This window comes from Chanodichthys erythropterus, chromosome 20 (assembly GCF_024489055.1).
Source record: "Chanodichthys erythropterus isolate Z2021 chromosome 20, ASM2448905v1, whole genome shotgun sequence".
Lineage (NCBI taxonomy): Eukaryota > Metazoa > Chordata > Actinopteri > Cypriniformes > Xenocyprididae > Chanodichthys > Chanodichthys erythropterus.
The window spans coordinates 24,006,869-24,030,062 of NC_090240.1; the positions used below are offsets into that span (position 1 = coordinate 24,006,869).

At 37.5% G+C, this 23,194-nt stretch overlaps 1 protein-coding gene across 2 annotated transcripts; it reads left to right on the top strand.

Moving 5' to 3' along the window:
* The first annotated feature begins 586 nt into the window (after positions 1-586).
* On the top strand, positions 587-20,091 carry ano11 (anoctamin 11). Of its 2 annotated transcripts, XM_067371753.1 has the most exons (23): positions 587-802; positions 3,501-3,615; positions 3,706-3,899; positions 3,986-4,093; positions 4,200-4,336; positions 4,820-4,877; positions 6,384-6,494; positions 6,589-6,754; positions 7,441-7,531; positions 8,043-8,139; positions 8,373-8,516; positions 9,983-10,120; positions 10,243-10,341; positions 10,477-10,579; positions 10,858-10,969; positions 11,067-11,121; positions 12,596-12,693; positions 13,382-13,518; positions 14,504-14,709; positions 16,766-16,908; positions 17,255-17,345; positions 17,631-17,762; positions 19,554-20,091. In XM_067371753.1, exons 1-23 carry the CDS (start codon positions 671-673, stop codon positions 19,575-19,577), a joined length of 2,691 nt encoding a protein of 896 aa, XP_067227854.1. In that variant the 5' UTR covers positions 587-670; the 3' UTR covers positions 19,578-20,091. The 2 variants fall into 2 exon arrangements, 1 of the variants encoding a protein (XP_067227854.1); XR_010892900.1 differs by lacking the exons at positions 14,504-14,709; positions 17,631-17,762; positions 19,554-20,091 and having other exon boundaries at positions 17,255-17,336.
* The last annotated feature ends 3,103 nt before the right edge of the window (positions 20,092-23,194 follow it).

Here is a 23,194-nt window from a genome sequence, read left to right on the forward strand (position 1 = left end):
CATCCAATGCGACATTTTACCTCTTCGGTCTTTGCACTGAAGAGTTTTAGATTGTGATGGTCTGTCCTTCCAATAGATCATTTATGTTCCCTCTGAAACATTAAATTTAGTGCATCTATAGTCTGTCTGAAACTGGATTATGTGCAGTTCTGATGTATTAAAAACTTGCTTTTCACCAGAGTCTCAAGCATCTAGTGATTTAAGTGACAGTGTATAATGCATATATCTTTAAAAGGAAGCAGGATTTATGTATTGCTGTAAAATGTGTTCACATGTTTTTCTTTGCTGAAGATGAAAGAAAACAAGAGGCTCGTATTCCAGAGGAGCTACGGTAAGTGTCCCTCTGGAGTGGGATGCAGTGAATGAGAGAGATTGAACATAGATGCTGCAGACCCACTTCTGCCCTTGTTTTGTCTCATCCGTTTATAGAGGCACTTAATGCATTTCTCCTCTCCTGCAGCACTTCTTCGGGAGGAATGCACTTATAGTTTTATCTCGAATTTAATTTACGTGCATAATTTATTGGACACTGATGTTCTGCAGGAGTATCTGGACTGGAGCGTAGGACTGTGAATATACATCAGTTCTACTGAAGCTCTGAATGTGAGTTAAACGACATAGTCTGTGCTAGCTCCACCTCAGCATCTGGTTGTGACGGTCTGGGATTCTCATGCTGAAGAAGAGGAACACTGAGGTGCTGATGGACCGGGAGGTTCTGCTGGATCTGGACTACAGCGGCGAGACCCATGGTCCAGACAGTTATGGAAGCCTGCAAAATGGGGGCTTCATCCCTCCCCGATATGTGAGTGTACAGATCTGTGTTTTAACATGATGTTCTGATGCATACTGTATAAGATACATTTATTCATCAGAACAAGAGTTCTAGTTTCTGTGTGTAACAATATCATCAAACTCATTGCATAGCTGTTCTGTTCGTTGAATTCAAATTGCTGTCTAATTAGCATATGGCTTTGCTGATTAAGCAACCTGGTGGTTTTCCTGTGAGTTTTTTGTGACCTCAAGGATGCATTACAAATATCTTTTTGATAATGGGTTAAATCTTCCTTAACTGTTTTACCTGTCTTATTTTGATAAAACATACAATATAGTTTAGTTGTATAATTGTTGTCATATTTTCATTTATACAACAGTTAGTTCCTGTCCTTGTATTTGATTGTCCGAGCTGCAGTCCAACTGCATCGGGACCTTTCACTTTGTATCACTCCGCTTGTCTGCGTTTGAGTATCCGGACAGATTGTCAGTTCCAGCGACTTTCTATTGCTTACATCTTTACACCAGTAGGTGACGATAAGTGGCAGACTCTGAGTGAGTCATTTAAATCATTCACTCAACTGATTTGTTCAAAAACACTGATTCATTCAGTTAACAAAACACTACTACTACTGTGGCAATCAGCCACCTAATTTTTAACATACTCCTAGTTATTTAGCAGCTAATGAATATAGCAGCTAATTAATTGGAAATTTCAGTCACACATTCACAGTAAATAACTTGCTTCGGTGTTGCAAAATAAGGTATATACTCTTATCTTTATAAGGCCAAAGGGTTACACTTTATTTTACAGTGCTGTAATTCTATTGTAATTAATCAAATAAGTACTGAGTACTATTAATTAACAACATTTACTTACAGTTAGGGTTAGGGTTTGGTTTAGGGTTAGTTACTTGTAGTTATGCATAATTTACTGTTATTACTATAGTAAGTACATGTAGTTAAGAGTAACTACGGCACTGTAAAATAAAGTGTTACCGGCCAAAGTGATTAGAGGTATGTTATTCTGAATTCAGCCCATGTGTTGCTCAGAGATGCACAACGGTTGAATTATGCTTTGGCTCCATTCGGAACTATTTTCTTTGCGGAACAAAAACAGAACTTGACTTAAACAGCCCAACTCATCTGATTGCTGTTCTTCTCGCTCTACACAACAATTTATCATCGTCACTGATTTTTTTTTTTTTTAGGCAAAACAAGTTTCATACTCCAGGATGATTCGCAGACAGGTCTAGATGTTTAAAAGGTTAGTTCACCCAAAAATGAAAATTCTGTCATTTATTACTCACCCTCATGCCGTTCCACACACCCATAAGACCTTCGTTTATCTTCAGAACACAAATGAAGATATTTTAGTTGAAATCCGATGACTCAGTGAGGCATCCATAGGGAGCAATGACATTTCCTCTCTCAAGATCTATAAAGGTACTAAAACCTATTTAAATCAGTTTGTGTGAGTACAGTGGTTCAATATTAATATTATATTAATCGCGATCTGAATCATGATTCGACACACTGATTCATTTGTGCTCTGATGCTTCATGAAAGCAGTGTTTTGAAATCGGCCATCACTAAATAAGTTGTTATTTTGTTTTTTTGGCAGACCAAAAATATTCTCGTCGCTTTATAATATTAATATTGAGCCACTGTACTCACATGAACTGATTTAAATATGTTTTTAGTACCTTTATGGATCTTGAGAGAGGAAATGTCATTGCTACTTATGGAGGCATAAGCGTGAGTAATAAATGACAGAATTATTTTTGGGTGAACTAACCCTTTAATGCTGCCCATACACCACACTATTTTCTATATTTGCTGACAGTTAATGGAGTTTGCTGACAAAATACTTAAAGGCAAATCGGTGCTTGTGAGTGATGATTGCTGCGGTATGTGAGAATTTTCAATTACACGTTCTGAGAAATGCATCATAGATATTTAGCTACGAGATATTTAGCAAGTTATGCCACCCACAAGCTACACCACTTCAGCCCTGATTTTCCACTCATCGACAGTAAAAAGCCCCAAAATCCCTGTGACCAGCCCGCCACCAACTTGTTTTTCAAGAAAAGTGTACGTTTAAAAAAAAAAAATCACAAGAGGGTATTACAGATGTATTGTATATTGTAGAATAAATAATAAATAATAAAATATCTTGAGCTTGTGTTCACCACAGACCTTATTTAACCAAAAACCCATCTCGAAAAAACACATTTACTTCAGAATGGTGGAGCCGGAAGTGCTAAAATGCTAAATTCTGGGTTTTATTGGCCTACAAAAATTCGTCATCCCTGTAAGTTACCACTCTTATCAAAAATGCAATCTGAGAAAAGCACCCATGTGTCACCAATGTTGCCCAAAAGATATTTAGCAGGTTACCATGCGCTTCTTTTTTTAAAATTGGCATGAAGACCGAATTTCCATTAGTCTTTTCTTCCCTATTGTGACATATAGTGAGATGGCTTCACAAATAAGAATGAGGTGACTTGATTTTGTCCGTCGGGAATTGATTAGATAGTTTGATCATTATCGTTTGGGTTCAAATCAGGGTTAAAATTGTTTAGTGCAAAAGCAACAATGCTGAAATATTAAAATGATGATGATGGGATGATGATGATGATGATAATAAAATCAATAATACAGAAAAATGATGGAACAACAGCGCTTTTGCTCTTGCTTAAATGGCTATATTCATGTCATTTTGACAGTTGATTGCTGCAGCAAATGATGATGATGACCCCATATACGTTCATTGTGAGCGGACAGCAAGCCCACCTGTTCAGCCCCCAGGCAACTACTTCAGAGATGGCCAAACAAAAATAGGTAATGGTTTGATGAAAGCACTTTAAGTATACCAACTACTTTGACTAAACATGTAGCTAGTCATATTAACCCTGGTCACTCTTGCCTCAGACTTTGTGCTGGTGTGGGAGGTGAAGGTGCGCCGCAAGCGTCGAAGTCGAGGACAGCCACAAGAAGAGGCGGCGGAGGAGGGAGTAGAAGCAGCACAGGAGGAGAGCAGGTCAGAGAGGAGAAAAGCTCAACTGGCCCGATGGAGGGACAAATTCATCCAGAACCTTCAGAGTGCTGGACTATTGATGGAAAAGGTTCAGCTGTTAGGTCCATTTTCTCAGTACAGCGCCATTTATGCAACTTACTGTGAAGTTTCTAATGGTTTTCTCTTTATTATCAGGAGGAATCATCCAGTGTAAAGAAGACTATACACTATCTGAAGCTCCATGCTCCATGGGATGTGTTGGTGTATTATGCTGAGGAGTTATGTCTTAGAGCGCCTCTGCAGGTCAGATACATCTTTTCATGTTCATTTCTCTACTGAGCTCTCAATGCAAATACAGAAGGCTTAAAATAGCACTAGAGTTGGTAACACTGTATTTGTTCATTGACAGGCACAGCCGAACCCAGACTTCAACACTTCTGCTCGAGTTCTTCAGAAGCTCTGGGTGCCGAACATCATGAAAGACTCGGTCCCCAACCGTCCTGTAGACTACTATACGTGTGCCTTCCGCAAGTCCAAAATGGAAAAGTTACGCTCTTCTTCTATAGGCTATATGTACAAAATAGGGCTTTTTTTTTTACACTTGAAATATTTAACCCTGGGTCATTCTAAATTCCTGGTAAATAGAATCCTGGGTTCTTTATTCACCGTTGCTACCGTTTCAAACTGCACATTCCTAAACCCCGGGTTAAAGTCCTTATCTACATATTTGTGGTGTCAATGTCACTGATTGGACAAATGCAGCACATGACCTGTTTATATAAAGGCTGTAGCATCTAGTTGTAACATTCTAACACCGCATAGCAAAAGCTCCAGAGAAGGGTTTCATAACCCCGGGTAAAAAGCGCTGCTAACCCGGCATCTAAAGTACGACTGTGAAAAGCGGTGTTTAGAACGACGATAACCCAGGGTTAAGCGCAGTGTTAAAAGCCCTAATGTTTATCTAGTTGCAAAAATATAGACGTAATATAGCAAAATATAGACATTTACCTTGGCTTCCTGTTTTGTTAGGTTTCTGGGCTCTGATGACCGTGAAAACTACTTCACCAACACACAAAGACACCGCATTGTGAGTGTGCAAAAACAGAAAGTGGGTATCAGATGGTGTATTAAATTGTTATTAAATACACTTCCATTCAAAAATTTGGGGTCGGTAAGATTTAAAAAAAAAAAAAATTGAAATAAGTTTGCTTTGCTCACCAAGACTGTGTTTATTTGATCAAAAATATGTGAAATATATTCAAATATTATTTCAAAAACTATTATTATTATTATTATTTTTATAAAATAATTTTCTTTTTTTAATATATTTTTAAGATGTTACTTATTCCTGTGATGTCATAGCTGAATTTTTCAGCATCATTACTCCAGTTTTCAGTGTCACATGATCCTTCAGAAATCATTCTAATATGCTGATTTGATACTCAAGAAACATTTCTATGTTGAAAACTGCTTGTGCTGCTTAAATACTTTTGTAGAAACCGTGATACAACAGAACAGCATTTATTTAAAATTATTATTATTATTATTTTGTAATAATGTGCAGATCTTTACTGCCAAATCAATTTAAATCAATTAAAAGGTGCCCTAGAATTGAAAATTGAATTTACCTCTGCATAGTTAAATAATTAGAGTTCAGTACATGGAAATGATATACAGTGAGTCTCAAACACCATTGTTTCCTCCTTATGTAAAATTGATTTGTGCAAAAGACCTCTGAATCTCAACATAACACCGACTGTGATGCAACAGTCTGGATCATTAATATGTACGCCCCCAATATTTGCATATGCCAGCCCATGTTCAAGGCATTAGACAAGGCAGTATTAACGTCTGGAACAGCACACAGACTTTATGCAGGTAAGCAAGCAAGGACAATAGCGAAAAATGGCAGATGGACCAATAATAACTGTCTTTCTAAATGTTTCGTTAGCATTTTGCTAAGGTACTGTTAAATGTGTTAATTTTCTGTTAAAGTTAACATTGTTTCTTACTGTATTCACAGAGACTGGAGCCGTCATTATTTTCATTATTAAACACTTGCAGTCTGTATAATTCATAAACACAACTTTATTCTTTATAAATCTCTCCAACAGTGTAGCATTAGCCACGGAGCACAATCAAACTCATTCGGAATCAAATGTAAACATCCAAATAAATACTATACTTACATAATCAGGTATGCTGCATGACGAACACTTTGCATAAAGTTCACACAGCTAATATAACCCTCAAAATGGATCTTTACAATGTATTATAGAGTTGCGAGCTTGGGGGTGGGGAGCGTGAGCATTTAAAGGGGAAGCGCGCTGAATCGACGCATTTACAATTATGCCCCAAAATAGGCAGTTAAAAAATTTAATAATAAAAAATCTATGGGGTATTTTGAGCTGAAACTTTACAGACACATTCAGGGGACACCTTAGACTTATAGTACATCTTGTGAAAAAGCGTTCTAGGGCACCTTTAATGCATCCTTGACTATTAAAAGAATTGATTTCTTTCAATTCAATTATTACAATTCTTTCAATTATTACAAGTGTATGATAAATACTTACACCTGTGCTCATTGCAGGTATATGAAATCCTAGCAAGGACTGGATATGGCAGGAGGAAGCGTGCAGAAGTTGGAGTCGCTCGTCTGCTGAATGAAGGGGCTTTTACGGGTGCATTCCCTCTGCATGAGGTTAGGCACAGGATACCAAATACAGCAATGCACTTCAAACTTGTACGTTTTATTAAAAGCATAGCTTTAAATCAGCTTTTTCTCTGTGTCAAAGGGCCCCTTTGAGCTCCCAGTTTGTGACATCCAGGCTGATCAGCTGAACAAAAGGCAGGTGCTGTACCACTATTGGTCCAACTGGATAAAATGGTATAAGTACCAACCTCTGGATCACATCCGGGAATACTTCGGAGAGAAAATTGCGCTTTATTTTGCATGGTTGGGTGAGTATTCATATTTCCATATTTGATTTCCATTGTCTTGACATTGCAAGAGCGATAGTGTAATGCATATCAATCAATTAGCAATCATTAATCAGTGGCACTTGAATTATTATATTAAATTCATATATTAAAGCTGCTGTCCGCGATTTTTGGCCCTCTAGCAGTTAATAAACAGAACTGCACGCGTCTTGCGGAGGAACATTCTAGCCGGAGCTACTTTTCTCTGTGTATGTCTATGGCGAGTCACGCAGTTACTGTGATACTCTGTGGCGAGTCCTACCAGTCCGGTCTGAAATAGTCTGAATATAAACACTTATTATAAGTGTACCATAATGATTCAGGATAAGACAAAAACACTGTTTGGAAAATGGATTCATGTTGTATTCATGTTGTATGTTCTCATTATATAATTTTTGTAAATTTTTAACACAAAAAAAGTTGCGGACTGCCGTTTTAATATAAATTATAATTTAAAATACTATAATTTATTTAGTATTTTGACAATGACATTCCCAAAGCAACTTGTTAAAGATGTAATACAGGACATGCATTCACCGCATGTGCGTTCCCTGGGAATCAAACATGGCCTTGGCATTGCTAGTGTTACAGAGCCACTAAAACAAGTACTGTGAACATATTTACCAATTGTAATAACCAATAATGACCAAATTTACTTTTGTTTACAGGATTTTATACAGCCTGGCTCTTGCCTGCTGCATTGGTTGGGACATGCGTCTTTGTTTCGGGTATTTTGACAATGGGATCCAATACCCCAGCGTAAGTGTCTATCGATTAACAGTGTTTCTGCTGCTGTGCTGTACTTCTTGCAGCTCTACATGACTCACACATTTAGTGCTCCTCTAAGCTATTTTGCTGCTATGAAAAATAATTTCATATCAATGGGCTTTATGACCTTTATTTGTTTCTATAGCAACTGTTGACCAAATCTTCTTGAAGGACTAATAGTGATGGGTTAGGAATATTTGCTGCGGTTTACACCACAGAATGAACAAGCAAAATAATGAGAATGAGAGAGCAAGAACCCATAAAGAAAGACACAATTAGAAGCACTGAATCTGTATGTATATGCTGTAAGCATTCGTTTGTACACTCTGCCACTCGAGGTCTATTGATCTTTACATAAAACTAAACTATTGCTTTTTGTAGGAATGGAGTAAGAGTGCGGTTGCTAGATTTTTAACATTTTCTTTTGTTTAGTACTTCAAAAACACAGGCTGTTTCATTTTTAGCTCTACCATTGTTGCCTGTTTCCATTTATAATCTACAGGAAGGAAATCTGTGAGAGTGGAGGACTCTATCTAATGTGTCCACTGTGTGAAACCTGTAAACCTTGGAATATTTCAGACATCTGTCCCATGGCCAAGGTAATCATCCCTGGCTCAAGTTGCTTCGGTTGAGTTGGGTACTATATGTGAAAAAAAAAAAACAATATTGTAGCATTTGATAATATGTTTGTATAGTTTATGAATATGTGTATGGATTATGTAAAATATGTAGGAATGTTTTAAGTCATTTCACTTTTGGAATTTAGTCTGGTTGCTAATAATGAACACTAAATATTAGAACTTCCTGCTTACTTTGGGCAACTCTTCTTCAGGTGGGGTATCTGTTTGATCATCCTGGCACCGTCTTCTTCAGTGTGTTCATGTCTTTATGGGCTGTCACATTCCTGGAGTACTGGAAACGCAAGAACGCCACTCTCGCTCACCACTGGGACTGCATGAATTTCCATGAAGAGGAGGTTTGATGAACATCATCACATAATCAGTATTTTTGTCCTTTTTCCATTAAAGTTGTCTAAACATTATATAATTCCTGAAGGGCAATGTGAAAATTATTTTGTTTTTGTATGTGGGAAAAATCAGAAGTGAAACATGTTTTTGTTTAGTTTTTGTTTTGTTTTGAGGGAAAAAATGTGGGAAAAATCAGAAGTTGTTTTGTTTTCTGTTTTGTTTTCTGTTTTGTTTTCTGTTTTGTTTTCTGTTTTGTTTTCTGTTTTGTGAAGTGAAGTGAAGTGAAGTGAAGTGAAGTGAAGTGAAGTGAAGTGAAGTGAAGTGAAGTGAAGTGAAGTGAAGTGAAGTGAAGTGAAGTGAAGGAATCAGAAGTGAAAAATGTTGTTTGTTTGTGGGGGAAAAATCTGAAAATAACTTATGATTTTTGTTTTGTATGTGGGAAAAGTCATAAGTGAAATGTGTTTTTTAGATTTTTGTTTTGTTTGTATTTGAGGAAATTGGGTCAGAAGTGAAAAATGTTTTGTTTTATTTGTGGGGGGATAAATCAGAAACTTACAGAAGAGGATTAGGGTCAAGCAATAATAAAAAATGAAACCATCTCGAGATTAAACTTGTTAAATTTTGAGAAAAAACTTGTTAAATTTCAAGAAAAAAGTTGAGATAAAATGTTAAGAATAAACTCGTTAAATTACGAGAAAAAAGTCGAGATAAAATGTTGAGAATAAAGTCATTAAATTACAAGAAAAAAGTTGTTATATTACGAGAATAAACTCGTTAAATTATGAGAAAAATGTCATTAAATTTTGAGAAAAAAAGTCTAGATAAAATGTTGAGAATAAAGTCATTAAATTACGAGAAAAAACTCGTTACATTTCGAGAAAAAAGTCGAGATAAAATGACAATAAACTCATAATTTAACGAGTTTATTCTCGACATTTTATCTCCACTTTTTTCTCGAAATTTAACAACTTTAATCTCGAGATGGTTTTATTTTTTTATTATTGCTTGGCCCTAATCCTCTTCCGTAGAAAATAACTTTTATGGGTTTTTTTTTTTTTTGTATTTGGGGAAAAATCAAGCAAATTTTTTTTTTTTTTGCCCTTTTTTCTTATGGGCAGAAAAAAAAGTAGGAAAAACTCATAAAGACACTTGCCCTTATTAAACGATCATGTTAGGTATTTTCTCATGCTCATTTGTTTTTAATTCACCTGCACTTTGCACTTTATTGCACCATGCAATTTATAAAATAAATTTTGTGCTTCCAGACCTCTTCAATCTTTATTGGATTCAGTGTGCGGTCAGCTATTTTTCTGTTTTGCTCAGATATTATTCCTTACCAGAAAATTTTGCTTGTTTTTAGAATGTTTAGTTATTTTTACTAGGAAAAAAAGGACAAAAATACAGATTAAGTGGGGTTTTATTTAAATGGTAGTATAAATCAGTAATAATAAGTTATTCTTTTGGAAATAAACAGGAACCACCACGTCCTGAGTTTGCTGCAATGGCCCCTGCGATGGAGGAAAACCCAGTGACAGGAGTGAAGGAGCCCTACTTCCCTGAGAAAGCCCGGATTTCTCGCATGCTGACTGGCTCTATGGTCATCATTATAATGGTGAGACCCACTGGAGAGCTTAAATGGAGCTGCAGGATTTTAATTGGCCAGTTAGAAGAGAGATAATGTGTCATAATTGCTCACCCAAATCTGTTCCTCTTCCTCTTAATTTGTTTTCCCAGCTGTGTGTAGTGATGATCTTCTTGGTCACAGTGATCATATACCGCAGTATAGTGAGCGTAATGATGTTTGAAACTGGGAGTTCTGTTCTGCGTACTCAGGTGGGCACCCCATCGATCTGCATTAAATTAAAATATGAGATGACATACCGTAATGCAGCATTTCATTAATCTCCTCCGCACCTGCAGCAGCTCTTGAACTCTGAATCCACTCCACATACACATTTTGTCTTCCAGGCTGGGAATATCGCCAATATCTCCAGCACTTTGGTGAACTTGGCTTTGATCTTGCTGATGGGGCAGGTCTACACAGCCCTGGCAGAACGGCTTACTAAATGGGGTAGGCTTTCTGCACACATCAGACCCCATAAAGGAACACGTGCACAGGGCTTTAACTCAAATCTCACAAGCTAGTGTTGCCATTTTCTGTGGCTCAGGGTAATGAACCTGCCCGTCCACGCTGACTTTGAGAATCAATAAGCCATTAGGACTCTAGTCCTTAGTCTTCCCCTCTGAGGCAATTACAATAAAGCTTTGAGACTTCACATGCCATATAAATAAATCTCATTTATCTTGTGTCCTCAAATATGGCTGTTCCTGAAACATTTTTCCCTATAGAAATGCACAGGACTCAGACACAATATGAAGATGCCTTTACATTCAAAGTCTTCATCTTCCAGTTTGTCAACTTTTACTCGTCGCCCTTCTATGTGGCCTTCTTCAAGGGCAGGTAACCTGTAAATAACCTAACAGAACAAAGCAGCCTTTTGTGCCATCATTTTCAAGATCAAATCATTCAGGGCACTCTCATTGCTCTTTTATTGCAGATTTGTAGGCTATCCTGGTCATTATGGCACACTGTTTGGGATGCGGAATGAGGATGTAAGTGCCTTGCCTTTAGTTTTATGGTTATATGCCATAATACGATAACCATAACCGTTAATAATGCTCAAATGTGCTGTTTAGCAGTCATTTTCCGAAAATATTTTGTATAAAGATGGTAAATCTGAGTCGTGTATTCCAGACAGCCTTGTAATAAAGGACAAGTGTAAATGTCAAAAACATCCACAATAGGTTACACTTTATTTGTAGTTTTTCAAAATTAAAGAAGCAATGTTTTCATCTAATGTCCGTACATTAAAGGGTTAACTTAGTTCACCCAAAAATGTAAATTCTGTCATTTATTACTTACCCTCCTGCCGTTCGACACCCGTAAGACCTTCGTTAATCTTCGGAACACAAATTAAGATATTTCTGTTGAAATCCGATTGCTCAGAAAGGCCTCCATAGCCAGTAATGTCATTTCCTCTCTCAAGACCCATAAAAGATACTAAAGACGTCGTTACAAAGTCCATCTCTCTACAGTGGTTCTACAATCATTTTATGAAGCGACGAGAATAGTTTTTGTGCGCAAAAAAAAACTAAATAACGACTTAAGCGATGGCCGATTTCAAAACACTGCTTCCTGAAGTTTCGAAGCGTAATGAATCGAGTGTATCGATTCATGATTCGATTCGCGTGTCAAACCGCCAAACTGCTTAAATCACGTGACTTTGTCGATCTGAATCATGAATCGATACACAAATTTATAACGCTTCAAAGCTTCAGGAAACAGTTTTTTGAAATCGGCCCATAAGTCGTTAGTTTTTTTTTTTTTTTTTGCGAACAAAAACTATTCTCGTCGCTTCATAAAACGATTGTAGAACCACTGTAGTGAGATGGACTTTGTAACGACGTCTTTAGTACCTTTTATGGGTCTTGAGAGAGGAAATGGCATTTCTGGCTATGGGGGCCTTTCTGAGCCATCGGATTTCAACAGAAATATCCTAATTTGTGTTCCGAAGATGAACAAAGGACTTACGGGTGTCGAACGACATGATGGTAAGTAATTAATGACAGAATTTAAATTTTTGGGTGAACTAACCCTTTAATGTTCAGAAGTTTGGGGTCAGTATTTTAAAAGTAATTAACGTTACTTTATTCAGAAAGAACGCTTCAAATTGATCAAAAGTGACAATAATTTCAAAAATTTATTTTTGAATTTAATTCATCAAAAAATCCTGAACTTTTTTTATTGGTTTTCACAGAAATATTACGCAACACAGCTGTTAATAATCATAGACATTGATAATAATTAGAAATGTTTCTTGAGCAATAAATCAGCATATTAGATAGATTTCTAAAGGATCATGTGACACTGAAGAATGCTGAAAATTCAGCTTTACATCACAGGAATAAATAACATCTTTTGAATTGTAATAATATTTCACATTATTCACTGTATTTTTGATCAATTAAATGCAACCTCTCTGAGCATCTTTCAAAACTATTAAAAAATGTGTATCTGTGTTTGCAGTGTGGACCAGGGGGCTGTCTGATCGAACTGGCTGAGCAGCTCTGCATCATCATGGTGGGAAAACAACTTATCAACAACGCTCAGGAGTTTATCATCCCGTACGTTTCTCCCTCAGTGCCTGACTTATCAGGCATATTTATTTTAGCTACACTATAAAAGCTTTTTATATTGTAGAACAAATCGCATAGTATTTTAATTAAAAGACTGCTGAAGTCTCAATCCTACAAAATGTGCTGCGGAGTTGGCACAGCAATCTTCTGTGGAGGTGTATATGTGGGCCATGCTTTGCCTACATTGCAGAAAAAATACTGAATAATTAAACATTCTAAATATTGTCCTAATGAACATCTTAAAATGCAGAAGTCAGAAGTCCCTACTATCATAGAAAGAGTGTGTGTAGGTTCATGCAGGGGTAAAAGAGTAAAAATGTGTTAATGTGAGCAAAAATAGCTGTTGGATATTGATTGATGTGTATAGATACCACTGTAGGGTGCAGTGTGCAGACAGATGACTGTATCACTGCCAGTACTGCAGCATGTCTCTCCTCTAAGGCAGCAGTTCCAACGGTTTAGCAGGATAAATGCCACACAGGAGAAGCTTTTAGCACTCCCTTATCAATAATGTATCACCAGAGTCAGGCTTGGGCAAAACTGGATCGTTCAAAATGAGCACAGTTCTATTTTAGACCTAGAAATACACCCAGAAGAGCCACCATCATCATCATTAGAACACTGTGTTTTTCGGTTTGGTTGTGTCATTCTCTCTTTGTCTCTCTCTGCTTTTCAGTAAAATAAAGGCTTGGAGACAGAAACGGGCCTTATCATCTGTGAAGAAGGCCCAGAAAGCAGAGGAGCCTAAGAGATGGGAGCAGGACTATGAGTTGATTCCATGTGAGGGTCTTTTTGACGAGTATCTGGAGATTGGTAAGATGATAATCTTTCATCTTTAATGAGCTTTTTCTAAATTTCTGTCAGAAAATGTACAGCTACTGATGCCAGAACAGCATGCACCTATCTTGAGCTGTCAGTCCTGGCTCACTTGGTGCACTAGACAAGATGAGGCATGACAAAAAAAAAAAAAAAATTCTATTTCAAATAAATGCTGTTCTTTTGAACTTTTTATTCATCAAAGAATCCTGGAAAATAAAAAGCATCATGGTGAACATATTAAAGTGACTGTTCACCCAAAATTGAAAATTCTGTCATCATTTACTCACTCTCATGTTGTTCCAAACCTATAAATGTCTTTCTTCTGCTGAACACAAAATATGTTTTGAAGAATGTCAGAAACCAAACAGTTGATGGACCCCACTGACTTCCATTGTATATTGCAATGGGGTCCAATGGGGTTTGGTTAACCATATTGTTCAAAATATCATCTTGTGTGTTCAACAGAAGAAACAAATTCATGCAGGTTTGGAACAACTTAAGGGTTTAAGCAGCACAACTGTTTTCAACATCAATAATAATAAGAAATATTTCTTGAACAGCAAATCATCATATTAGAATGATTTCTGAAGGATCATGTGACACTGAAGACTGTAGTAATGATGCTAAAAATGCAGCTTGACATCACAGGAATAAATTACATTTTAAAATATATTAATATAGAAAACAAATATTTTCAACTGTAATAATATTTGACCTTATTACGGTTTTTACTGTATTTTTGATCAAATAAATGCAGCCTCTCTAAACATTAGAGAGTTCTTTCAAAACTATTTAAAATATCTTGTCGACCCTGGTTATGTAAGAGTGAATTTCTTTCACACTAATTTAGACAAGTCCATTTTTACCTACAGTAATCATGCAACTTAATTAAACATTCAATGGAAATGACATTTCTGTACAGATACTCTTACTTTACTTAATGAATGACCTTACAGTATTTAATCTTGTTTGCTGCCAGTCCTTCAGTTTGGCTTCATTACCATTTTTGTGGCGGCCTTTCCTCTGGCTCCTCTCTTTGCCTTGCTGAATAACTGGGTGGAAGTGAGGCTGGACGCTCATAAGTTTGTGTGTGAATACCGGAGACCCGTGGCAGAGCGAGCCCAGAACATCGGTGTGTGGTTCATCATACTGGAGGCGCTGTCCCACGTGTCTGTCATAGTCAATGTGAGCGCCTACACAAAACCTCTATTATGTGACTAATTATTTGGATACTTAAGGTGCGGTCACATTAACGAAATCAAAGTCAATGTTATTGTCCATTGTCAACATTGCAGCTATGTATGAAAACTTTGCTCAAACAGAAGTCACGTTCAAACCAAGCAGCTTTCTGTTGGTCTGCAAACTCCTGATTATGCAGATTCCTATTGAAATGACTGGATTTCACCCACAAAATTTTCCAGAGCAAATGAGAATGAAGATGTGACTAAACCTTTAGTGTGATACATATTGTTTATACATACAGTGGGCACAGAAAGTATTCAGACCCCCTTAAATTTTTCACTCTTTGTTATATTGCAGCCATTTGCTAAAATAATTTAAGTTCATTTTTTTTCCTCATTAATGTACACACAGCACTAGGGCTGGGCAATATATCGAATGCTTTTGTCACTTGCATTTCGTCAGTAAAGCCGGTTCCCTGTCAGTAAAGCCATGTAATATCACGTTCAATATCGATATGAATTGCCGTCGATATTGAACGCGATATTGCATGGCTTGTCAGTGAACTACGGCTCTGTCTATTAAATGGCGCTCCATTTGAAAGCAGGTGATGGCGATTTAGCCATTTGACGAAATGTGCGTGACAAAAGCATTCGATATATATCGCCCAGCCCTACACAGCACCCCATATTGACAGAAAAACACAGAATTGTTGACATTTTTGCAGATTTATTAAAAAAGAAAAACTGAAATATCACATGGTCCTAAGTATACAGACCCTTTGCTGTGACACTCATATATGTAACTCAGGTGCTGTCCATTTCTTCTGATCATCCTTGAGATTGTTCTACACCTTCATTTGAGTCCAGCTGTGTTTGATTATACTGATTGGACTTGATTAGGAAAGCCACACACCTGTCTATATAAGACCTTACAGCTCACAGTGCATGTCAGAGCAAATGAGAATCATGAGGTCAAAGGAACTGCCTGAAGAGCTCAGAGACAGAATTGTGGCAAGGCACAGATCTGGCCAAGGTTACAAAAACTGCACTTAAGGTTCCTAAGAGCACAGTGACCTCCATAATCCTTAAATGGAAGACGTTTGGGACGACCAGAACCCTTCCTAGAGCTGGCCGTCCGGCCAAACTGAGCTGTCGGGGGAGAAGAGCCTTGGTGAGAGAGGTAAAAAAGAACCCAAAGATCACTGTGGCTGAGCTCCAGAGATGCAGTCGGGAGATGGGAGAAAGTTATAGAAAGTCAACCATCACTGCAGCCCTCCACCATGGAGTTTGCTAAAAACACCTGAAGGACTCCAAGATGTTGAGAAATAAGATTCTCTGGTCTGATGAGACCAAGATAGAACTTTTTGGCCTTAATTCTAAGCGGTATGTGTGGAGAAAACCATGCACTGCTCATCACCTGTCCAATACAGTCCCAACAGTGAAGCATGGTGGTGGCAGCATCATGCTGTGGGGGTGTTTTTCAGCTGCAGGGACAAGACGACTGGTTGCATTTGAGGGAAAGATGAATGCGGCCAAGTACAGGGATATTCTGGATGAAAACCTTCTCCAGAGTGCTCAGGACCTCAGACTGGGCCGAAGGTTTACCTTCCAACAAGACAATGACCCTAAGCACACAGCTAAAATAATGAAGGAGTGGCTTCACAACAACTCCGTGACTGTTCTTGAATGGCCCAGCCAGAGCCCTGACCCAATTGAGCATCTCTGGAGAGACCTAAAAATGGCTGTCCACCAACGTTTACCATCCAACCTGACAGAACTGGAAATATGAGGTGCTGTGTGTACATAAATGTGGAAAAAAAAAACTTAAATGATTTTAGCAAATGGCTGCAATATAACAGAGTGAAAAATTTAAGGGAGTCTGGATACTTTCCGTACCCACTTTGTGTGTGTGTGTGTATATATAATATATATATATAATTTATTTATTTTAATTTTTTTGTGAAAAGCATAAATGACATGTCTTGTTACTTCACATTATTCAATGTTGTGTTTTTAACATCTTGTAAGGTTTCACAATATCTTTTTTTATTTTTTTACAGGCTTTCCTCATTGCATTTACCTCAGATTTCTTGCCACGTCTGCTGTACCAGTACAAGTTTAACAATGACCTGCATGGTTATGTCAATTTTACATTGGCTTACTCTCCACCCAGTTACAACTACTCCAGTCATACCATGTGCAGGTAACATTGTTGATGCTGTTATACAGTCCAAGAAATCTTAAATCAGACTCATCTTATATCAGTTATATATTGTAAATAAGTAAAAATATATTTTCCCCTTTTTAGGATGGGTAATTTGTTGTATTTTTTACATGTTAGCCATGTTCTGATGTTTCTCAGCAGTGTCCTGGCTTTAGTTCCATGTTACGCAGTAGAGGGGAAAATTGTTCATCAAGGCAGTGAACTGTAAAATTGTAGCTGTCAGCACTGTTCGATTTTCTTCTCCTGTGGTCTTTTTTTTTTTTTTTTTCTCTTGTGGTTACCGGTATTTGTTATTTTTTTTTGTCATGACTTTTCATGTTGTTAGATATAAAGCATTTCGGGATGAAAATGGAAAATACAAGCTGGTGTACTGGGAGCTTCTGGCTGTAAGACTGGGCTTTATCATCGCCTTTGAGGTGATCATTGATCTTCCTCCTGCAAACCACATCACAGTCAGATTCTTTCTTGAAATTAAGCTTCCCAGTATAAGTCAACGTTAAATCAAAATTAAGTAGGTAACACCAACTTTTCATTATCCAGTCAATTGCCAGCCTACATTACTTTTTGTTGAATATACTGTTTTTTTCTACCTTCAGTAGAATTTTAAAGAGCATCACAAACACCCATGCATAAGCAAAATGAATAATTATCATTTCTATTTTGTGGTCATCTTAATAATAAGTGTGTGTACACATCTTCAGCATGCAGTGTTCTTCGTCCTGCGTGCCATTGACTGGATGGTTCCAGACATCCCTGAGTCCTTGGAGCTGAAGATCAAGCGGGAGCGTTACCTGGCTAAGCAGGCTCTAGCTGATAACCAGGAGGCCTTGCTGGTGAGTGGCAGCATGCTTCCTAGGTGCGGTCAGTGCACATGGTGTTGTCCACACCCTCCAGTGCACACTCACTGTGAGCCACGCTTCTCATTAACACTCACACCAGAGAGCTCACAGACTAAGAATATAAAAAGCTTTTCTGAATCACAATATGCAGCAGTGTAAATTTACCCTCAAGGCTGAGGGGGAAAGCCCACAATCTTGTTATAGCTATTAAAAAAGGCTTTCTAGGTCTTTTTCATATTGTTCAACCTATAACAGAGCTACAATGGTTGCTAAAAAGCAGACAAGGCTTTGCACTATATATTGATTGGGGAGAAAGTTCACTTTAGTCATATAATTGTCTTGATCAATTTATGCCATTTCCCAAATTATTTTAGTATTACCGAATTGAAATGGCTTTTATTTTAATATTTTCAGTTTTAGTAGTTTCGTTATGTGCTTTTGATATTTTTATTAGTTTATGATTTTTATTAAATATTTCCATTTAGCTTTCTTTCAGTTTTAGTTTCAGTAATTTTAGTACTTAAAATAAAATAAAAGTTATCAACTGATATTTAAATTTTGTTTTATTTCAGCCTCATTTCAGTTAATGGAAATTGTTCTTGATAGTTTAAGTTAACAATAACAGCACTGATTTGACATCTATTTCCTCTTTAAAATATAAGCTTTATCCAATTCCTGGAGCTCTTTTGTTCTCCAGGATCACAAACATATACTTTTTAAAAAGTTAAAGTGACACAGTTCCTGCACTCTAGAAGAAGTAGAGCAAGGACCTCTGTATTACTTTTTTTGCTGCCCTGGTTTATGTTCTCCACATGTTCTGAAAAGTTGAGGGGGAAAGAGATCAAAACAGTTTTCAACCCACTTTTCTGGGAAATATGTGTTAGGATGATACTCTGCTGAGGTCAGAGTGTATATTTGGCTATGTGCACTGGTTTCTGAGCAATGACGCAACCAAATATTCAAGATTATGGGGGGCCAAATATAATAGTTTAAAACCCTACTAACTGTTCCATTGAAAAACTCCTATTGATCAACTACTATTCTGAATATTGGCAGAATTCCCCCTCTATGTCTTTGGCGGTTATGATCTTTACTGATTTTAGCTACAGTAAATTGTATTTTAAGAAGTATTTTACTTAAAGTTCACCCCAAAATGAAAATTCTGTCATTAATTACTTGCCCTCATGTCATTCTACCCGTAACACTTTTGTTCATCTTCGGAAAACACAAATTAAGACCAAACTTGAATGACGCACAAGAACAAATCTCTTTTCCAGAAGCTCAAACATGCTGTGTAACCAATGAGGTTATTTCTCCTGCCGCATTTTTGAGCTTCCGGAAGAGGTTTGTTTGTGCGTCATTCAAGTTTGGTTGAGCATCTGTTTGTTTGCTGATCAAGGTTTATATGTGAATAAAAGCCTAAACGATGGTGAGTAATTAATGACAGAATTTTCATTTTTGGTTGAACCCTTTAAATATTTTAGAAATAGACCTGGCTCTCTTAGTCTCTTTGAGTATCTCAGTGTGCTGTCAGTGATGTGATGTGAACGCCTCCGTGATCTGACCTAGCCATTGTATATGTTGTCTTTTTCCCAAAACAATGAAGACTATAGCAATCTCTGCATATTAAACTAACATTGGAGAAAGTACTGCAATGTATATAGAAAAGACAAACTTCACCTTTAACAGAAGTTTGTGACTGATTGAGGATGTCTCTAAACAATGTATTTCTGTCTTTTTCCTCTTTATTTCTATGCCTTGCTCCTTGTGTGCTGGTCCTTGAAGCAAGCGAAGCGCCTAGCTACATGAGACTGACCTGCAGTGCAGGGGCTTCTCCAGAAGGGGGCGTAGAACACGCTTTACACCCTCAGAACTGATCCAAGAGGGACTTAGTATTTGCTGTGTTGAAAACAATGCACTTGGACTGAAACTCGGCTTGAGTTTTGTAGTGATTGATTGTATGGATGTGTGTGTTTGTGAGCATGCATTTCAAAATGTAGAGGTCTATGCCAAAGTTGTTCACTATCACCTCTACTTTAACAAATGGCTGTTTACATATGACTTCCTCTGGCTCCAACTATACTAAGACATGTGATTACCTACACATCTCACGCACTCCCGATAAATGATATATTCCTATTTAGATTTAGTGGGAGGACAGGGAGGTTTGCTTTTCTACATTAATACTAAAGTATATATTTGTACTACTGACAAAATGAAAATTGTGAAAGATGGCAAATGCATTAGAAGCCTATTCTACTTTGTGTCAGTGTGAAATGCTTCTCTGTATAATACCTTAATGTATTTGCATTTGTCATGTCTGTCTCCGGGCTGTTTAAGGAATCATGTTTTAAAATAAAGCTTATTTCAATAACTCTTTAAAAAACATTGAAGTGTTTACATGCTGGAGGACAAGATTTTAAAAGGATAGTTCAGCCAAAAATCAATTCCAAACCACTACGATCTGTTTCTTCTGTTGAACACAAAAGGAGACATATTGACGAATGTTCACATTGTTCTCCTCTGTATATTGGAAGTTCATGGTGACAAAAGGACCAGGGGACTTTAAAGCTTCTCTTTTGTTGGTAACAGCCTTCTTATTACAAATTTGGGGAGATTGTTGATGAGTGTTGCGTTCTCAAATGCATGTTATAAGCATTTTAAACAGCACTTGCAGAGATGAGTTTGCATAGACCAACATTTTCTGCGAACCGAACTGCTGAAAACACTGGATTATGAGCTGTTTGCATGTAAACGAACACAGCTCTTTGCTATACTCTGAAACGCATAGTACAAACCCAATTCCAAAAGAGTTGGGACACTGTACAAATTGTGAATAAAAACAGAATGCAATGATGTGGAAGTTTCAAATTTCAATATTTTATTCAGAATACAACATAGATGACATATCAAAAGTTTAACTTTTGCAGGCTGGCGTTTTCAGTACCCGGATCCTTCTTTTACGCAGCCATGATGTTGTAATTGATGCAGTATGTGGTCTGGCATTGTCATGTTGGTCTTCCCTGGAAGAAACGACGTCTGGATGGGAGCATATGTTGTTCTAGAACTTGGATATACCTTTCAGCATTGATGGTGCCTTTCCAGATGTGTAAGCTGCCTATGCCACACACACTCATGCAATCCCATACCATCAGAGATGCAGGCTTCTGAACTGAGCGCTGATAACAACTTGGGTTGTCCTTGTCCTCTTTAGTCCGGATGACGTGGCATCCCAGTTTTCCAAAAAGAACTTCAAATTTTGATTTGTCTGACCACAGAACAGTTTTCCACTTTGCCACAGTCCATTTTAAATGAGCCTTGGCCCAGAGAAAATGCCTGTGCTTCTGGATCATGTTTAGATATGGCTTCTTTTTTGACCTATAGAGTTTTAGTCAGCAACGGCCAATGGCATGGTGGATTGTGTTCATCGACAATGTTTTCTGGAAGTATTCCTGAGCCCATGTTGTGATTTCCATTACAGTTGCATTCCTGTATGTGATGCATGGCCGTCTAAGGGCCCGAAGATGACGGGCATCCAGTATGTTTTTCTGGCCTTGACCCTTACACACAGAGATTGTTCCAGATTCTCTGAATCTTTGGATGATATTATGCACTGTAGATGATGATAAATTCAAACTCTTTGCAATTTTTCTCTGAGAAACTCCTTTCTGATATTGCTCCACTATTTTTTGCTGCAGCATTGGGGGAATTGGTGATCCTCTGCCCATATTGACTTCTGAGAGACACTGCCACTCTGAGAGGCTCTTTTTATACCCAATCATGTTGCCAATTGACCTAATAAGTTGCAAATGGGTCCTCCAACTGTTGCTTATAAGTACATTTAACTTTTCCGGCCTGTTATTGCTACCTGTCCCAACATTTGTGGAATGTGTAGCTCTCATTAAATCCAAAATTAGCTAATATTTGGCATGACATTTCAAAATGTCTCCCTTTCAACATTTGATTTGTTTCTATATTCTATTGTGAATAAAATATAAGTTTATGAGATTTGTAAATTATTGAATTCCTTTGTTATTCACAATTTGTACAGTGTCCAAACTTTTTTGGAATCGGGTTTGTACATACATTTAATTCACAGGCTTTGAGATTGTATTTTGATTATTTGTTCAGCCTGAAGCCATATGAAATTTCAATCTTATTAGTCACTGGAAATCTTGTTTGACAGCTGTGGTCACCATTCATTTTAAATGTATGGAAAACAGCAGTTTGAACATTCTTCTAAATATCTCCTTTTGTGTTCCACAGAAGAAGAACAAAGCCATACAGGTTGGGAACAACACAAGGTTGCGTAAATGATCACAAAATGTCATTTTCAGCCAAACTACCCCTTTAATTCCTAGTTACGCCTGTCCTGTCGAACAATGCTTAATTGTACGAAAATGGTTAGCTTGAACAAGAACGAAAATGATATGCTTGAACAAGTTAGAAAGGTGAATAAGACAACACTAATGCTAAGCCATTGAAGTTCTGTGTTCCAGAGCAGAGAGCCGATGCCAGCTGGCAAACGTATCAGATCCTTAATCTTTGGTTAACACGTCCATGTATGCAGCTTCTGCCCCACTTTTCAGCTCTACTTTCTGCAGATCTCTGGTTCTCGCATTCCATTTAATTTGATCAAACCATCGAGGCCAGCTTCGTGCGAACAACCTGCCCCTTTGCAACCTTTTACCAAACAAAAATGCATCTACACTATACTATCCCAACTTTTTTTTTTCTTTGGTGGGATGGATGGATCAAGCAACTCTGATATATTAAAGTGAGAAGCAGACAGGTGTTCTGATAATGATTTGTCTTTAACCCCACCCACTCAAAAAAAAAAAATGAAAAAGAATCTCCATGACCTCGGGCTATTAAGACTTTTTTCCCCCTCTCTCTCCTTCATTTTTTGATTGTTATGATTGCTGTGCGTTCCTACGCTGTTCAGCCTGCAGGCGGGGTTGGTTGGTACATGTCAAGGTGCTGAAGTATGCAACATGGACAGCAGCCCTTTCGCATATTAATAACTTTGTAATAACTCCATGTGCTTCATCACCTGCAAGAGCGACCCTGTTGCACACCGTCACACTTCAATGTGCTTTTTCAACTGAAAAGTCTAATTTCTCAGTGCAAACACATCAATAATTGGCTGCAGATTAACATGAATAGGTTTTGTTTACCAAAAAGTTCAATGCTTTTTTGCTGATCTTCTAGACTTGCACACGTGCTTGCTTGATAAACTGCTCTTTCAGTTCTTCATAAGCAAATAAATGAGGTGTGCAAAAGGGAGAGGAGTTAAAGAGGATTTAAAGAGCATATCTGAGTGAGTTTCGGCATGCCCTCTCAGCTACTTGCTATCTCCAAACTGATACTTACCTAATTATACACACACACATGCACACACTCGCATGCACAACGGGATATTCTTC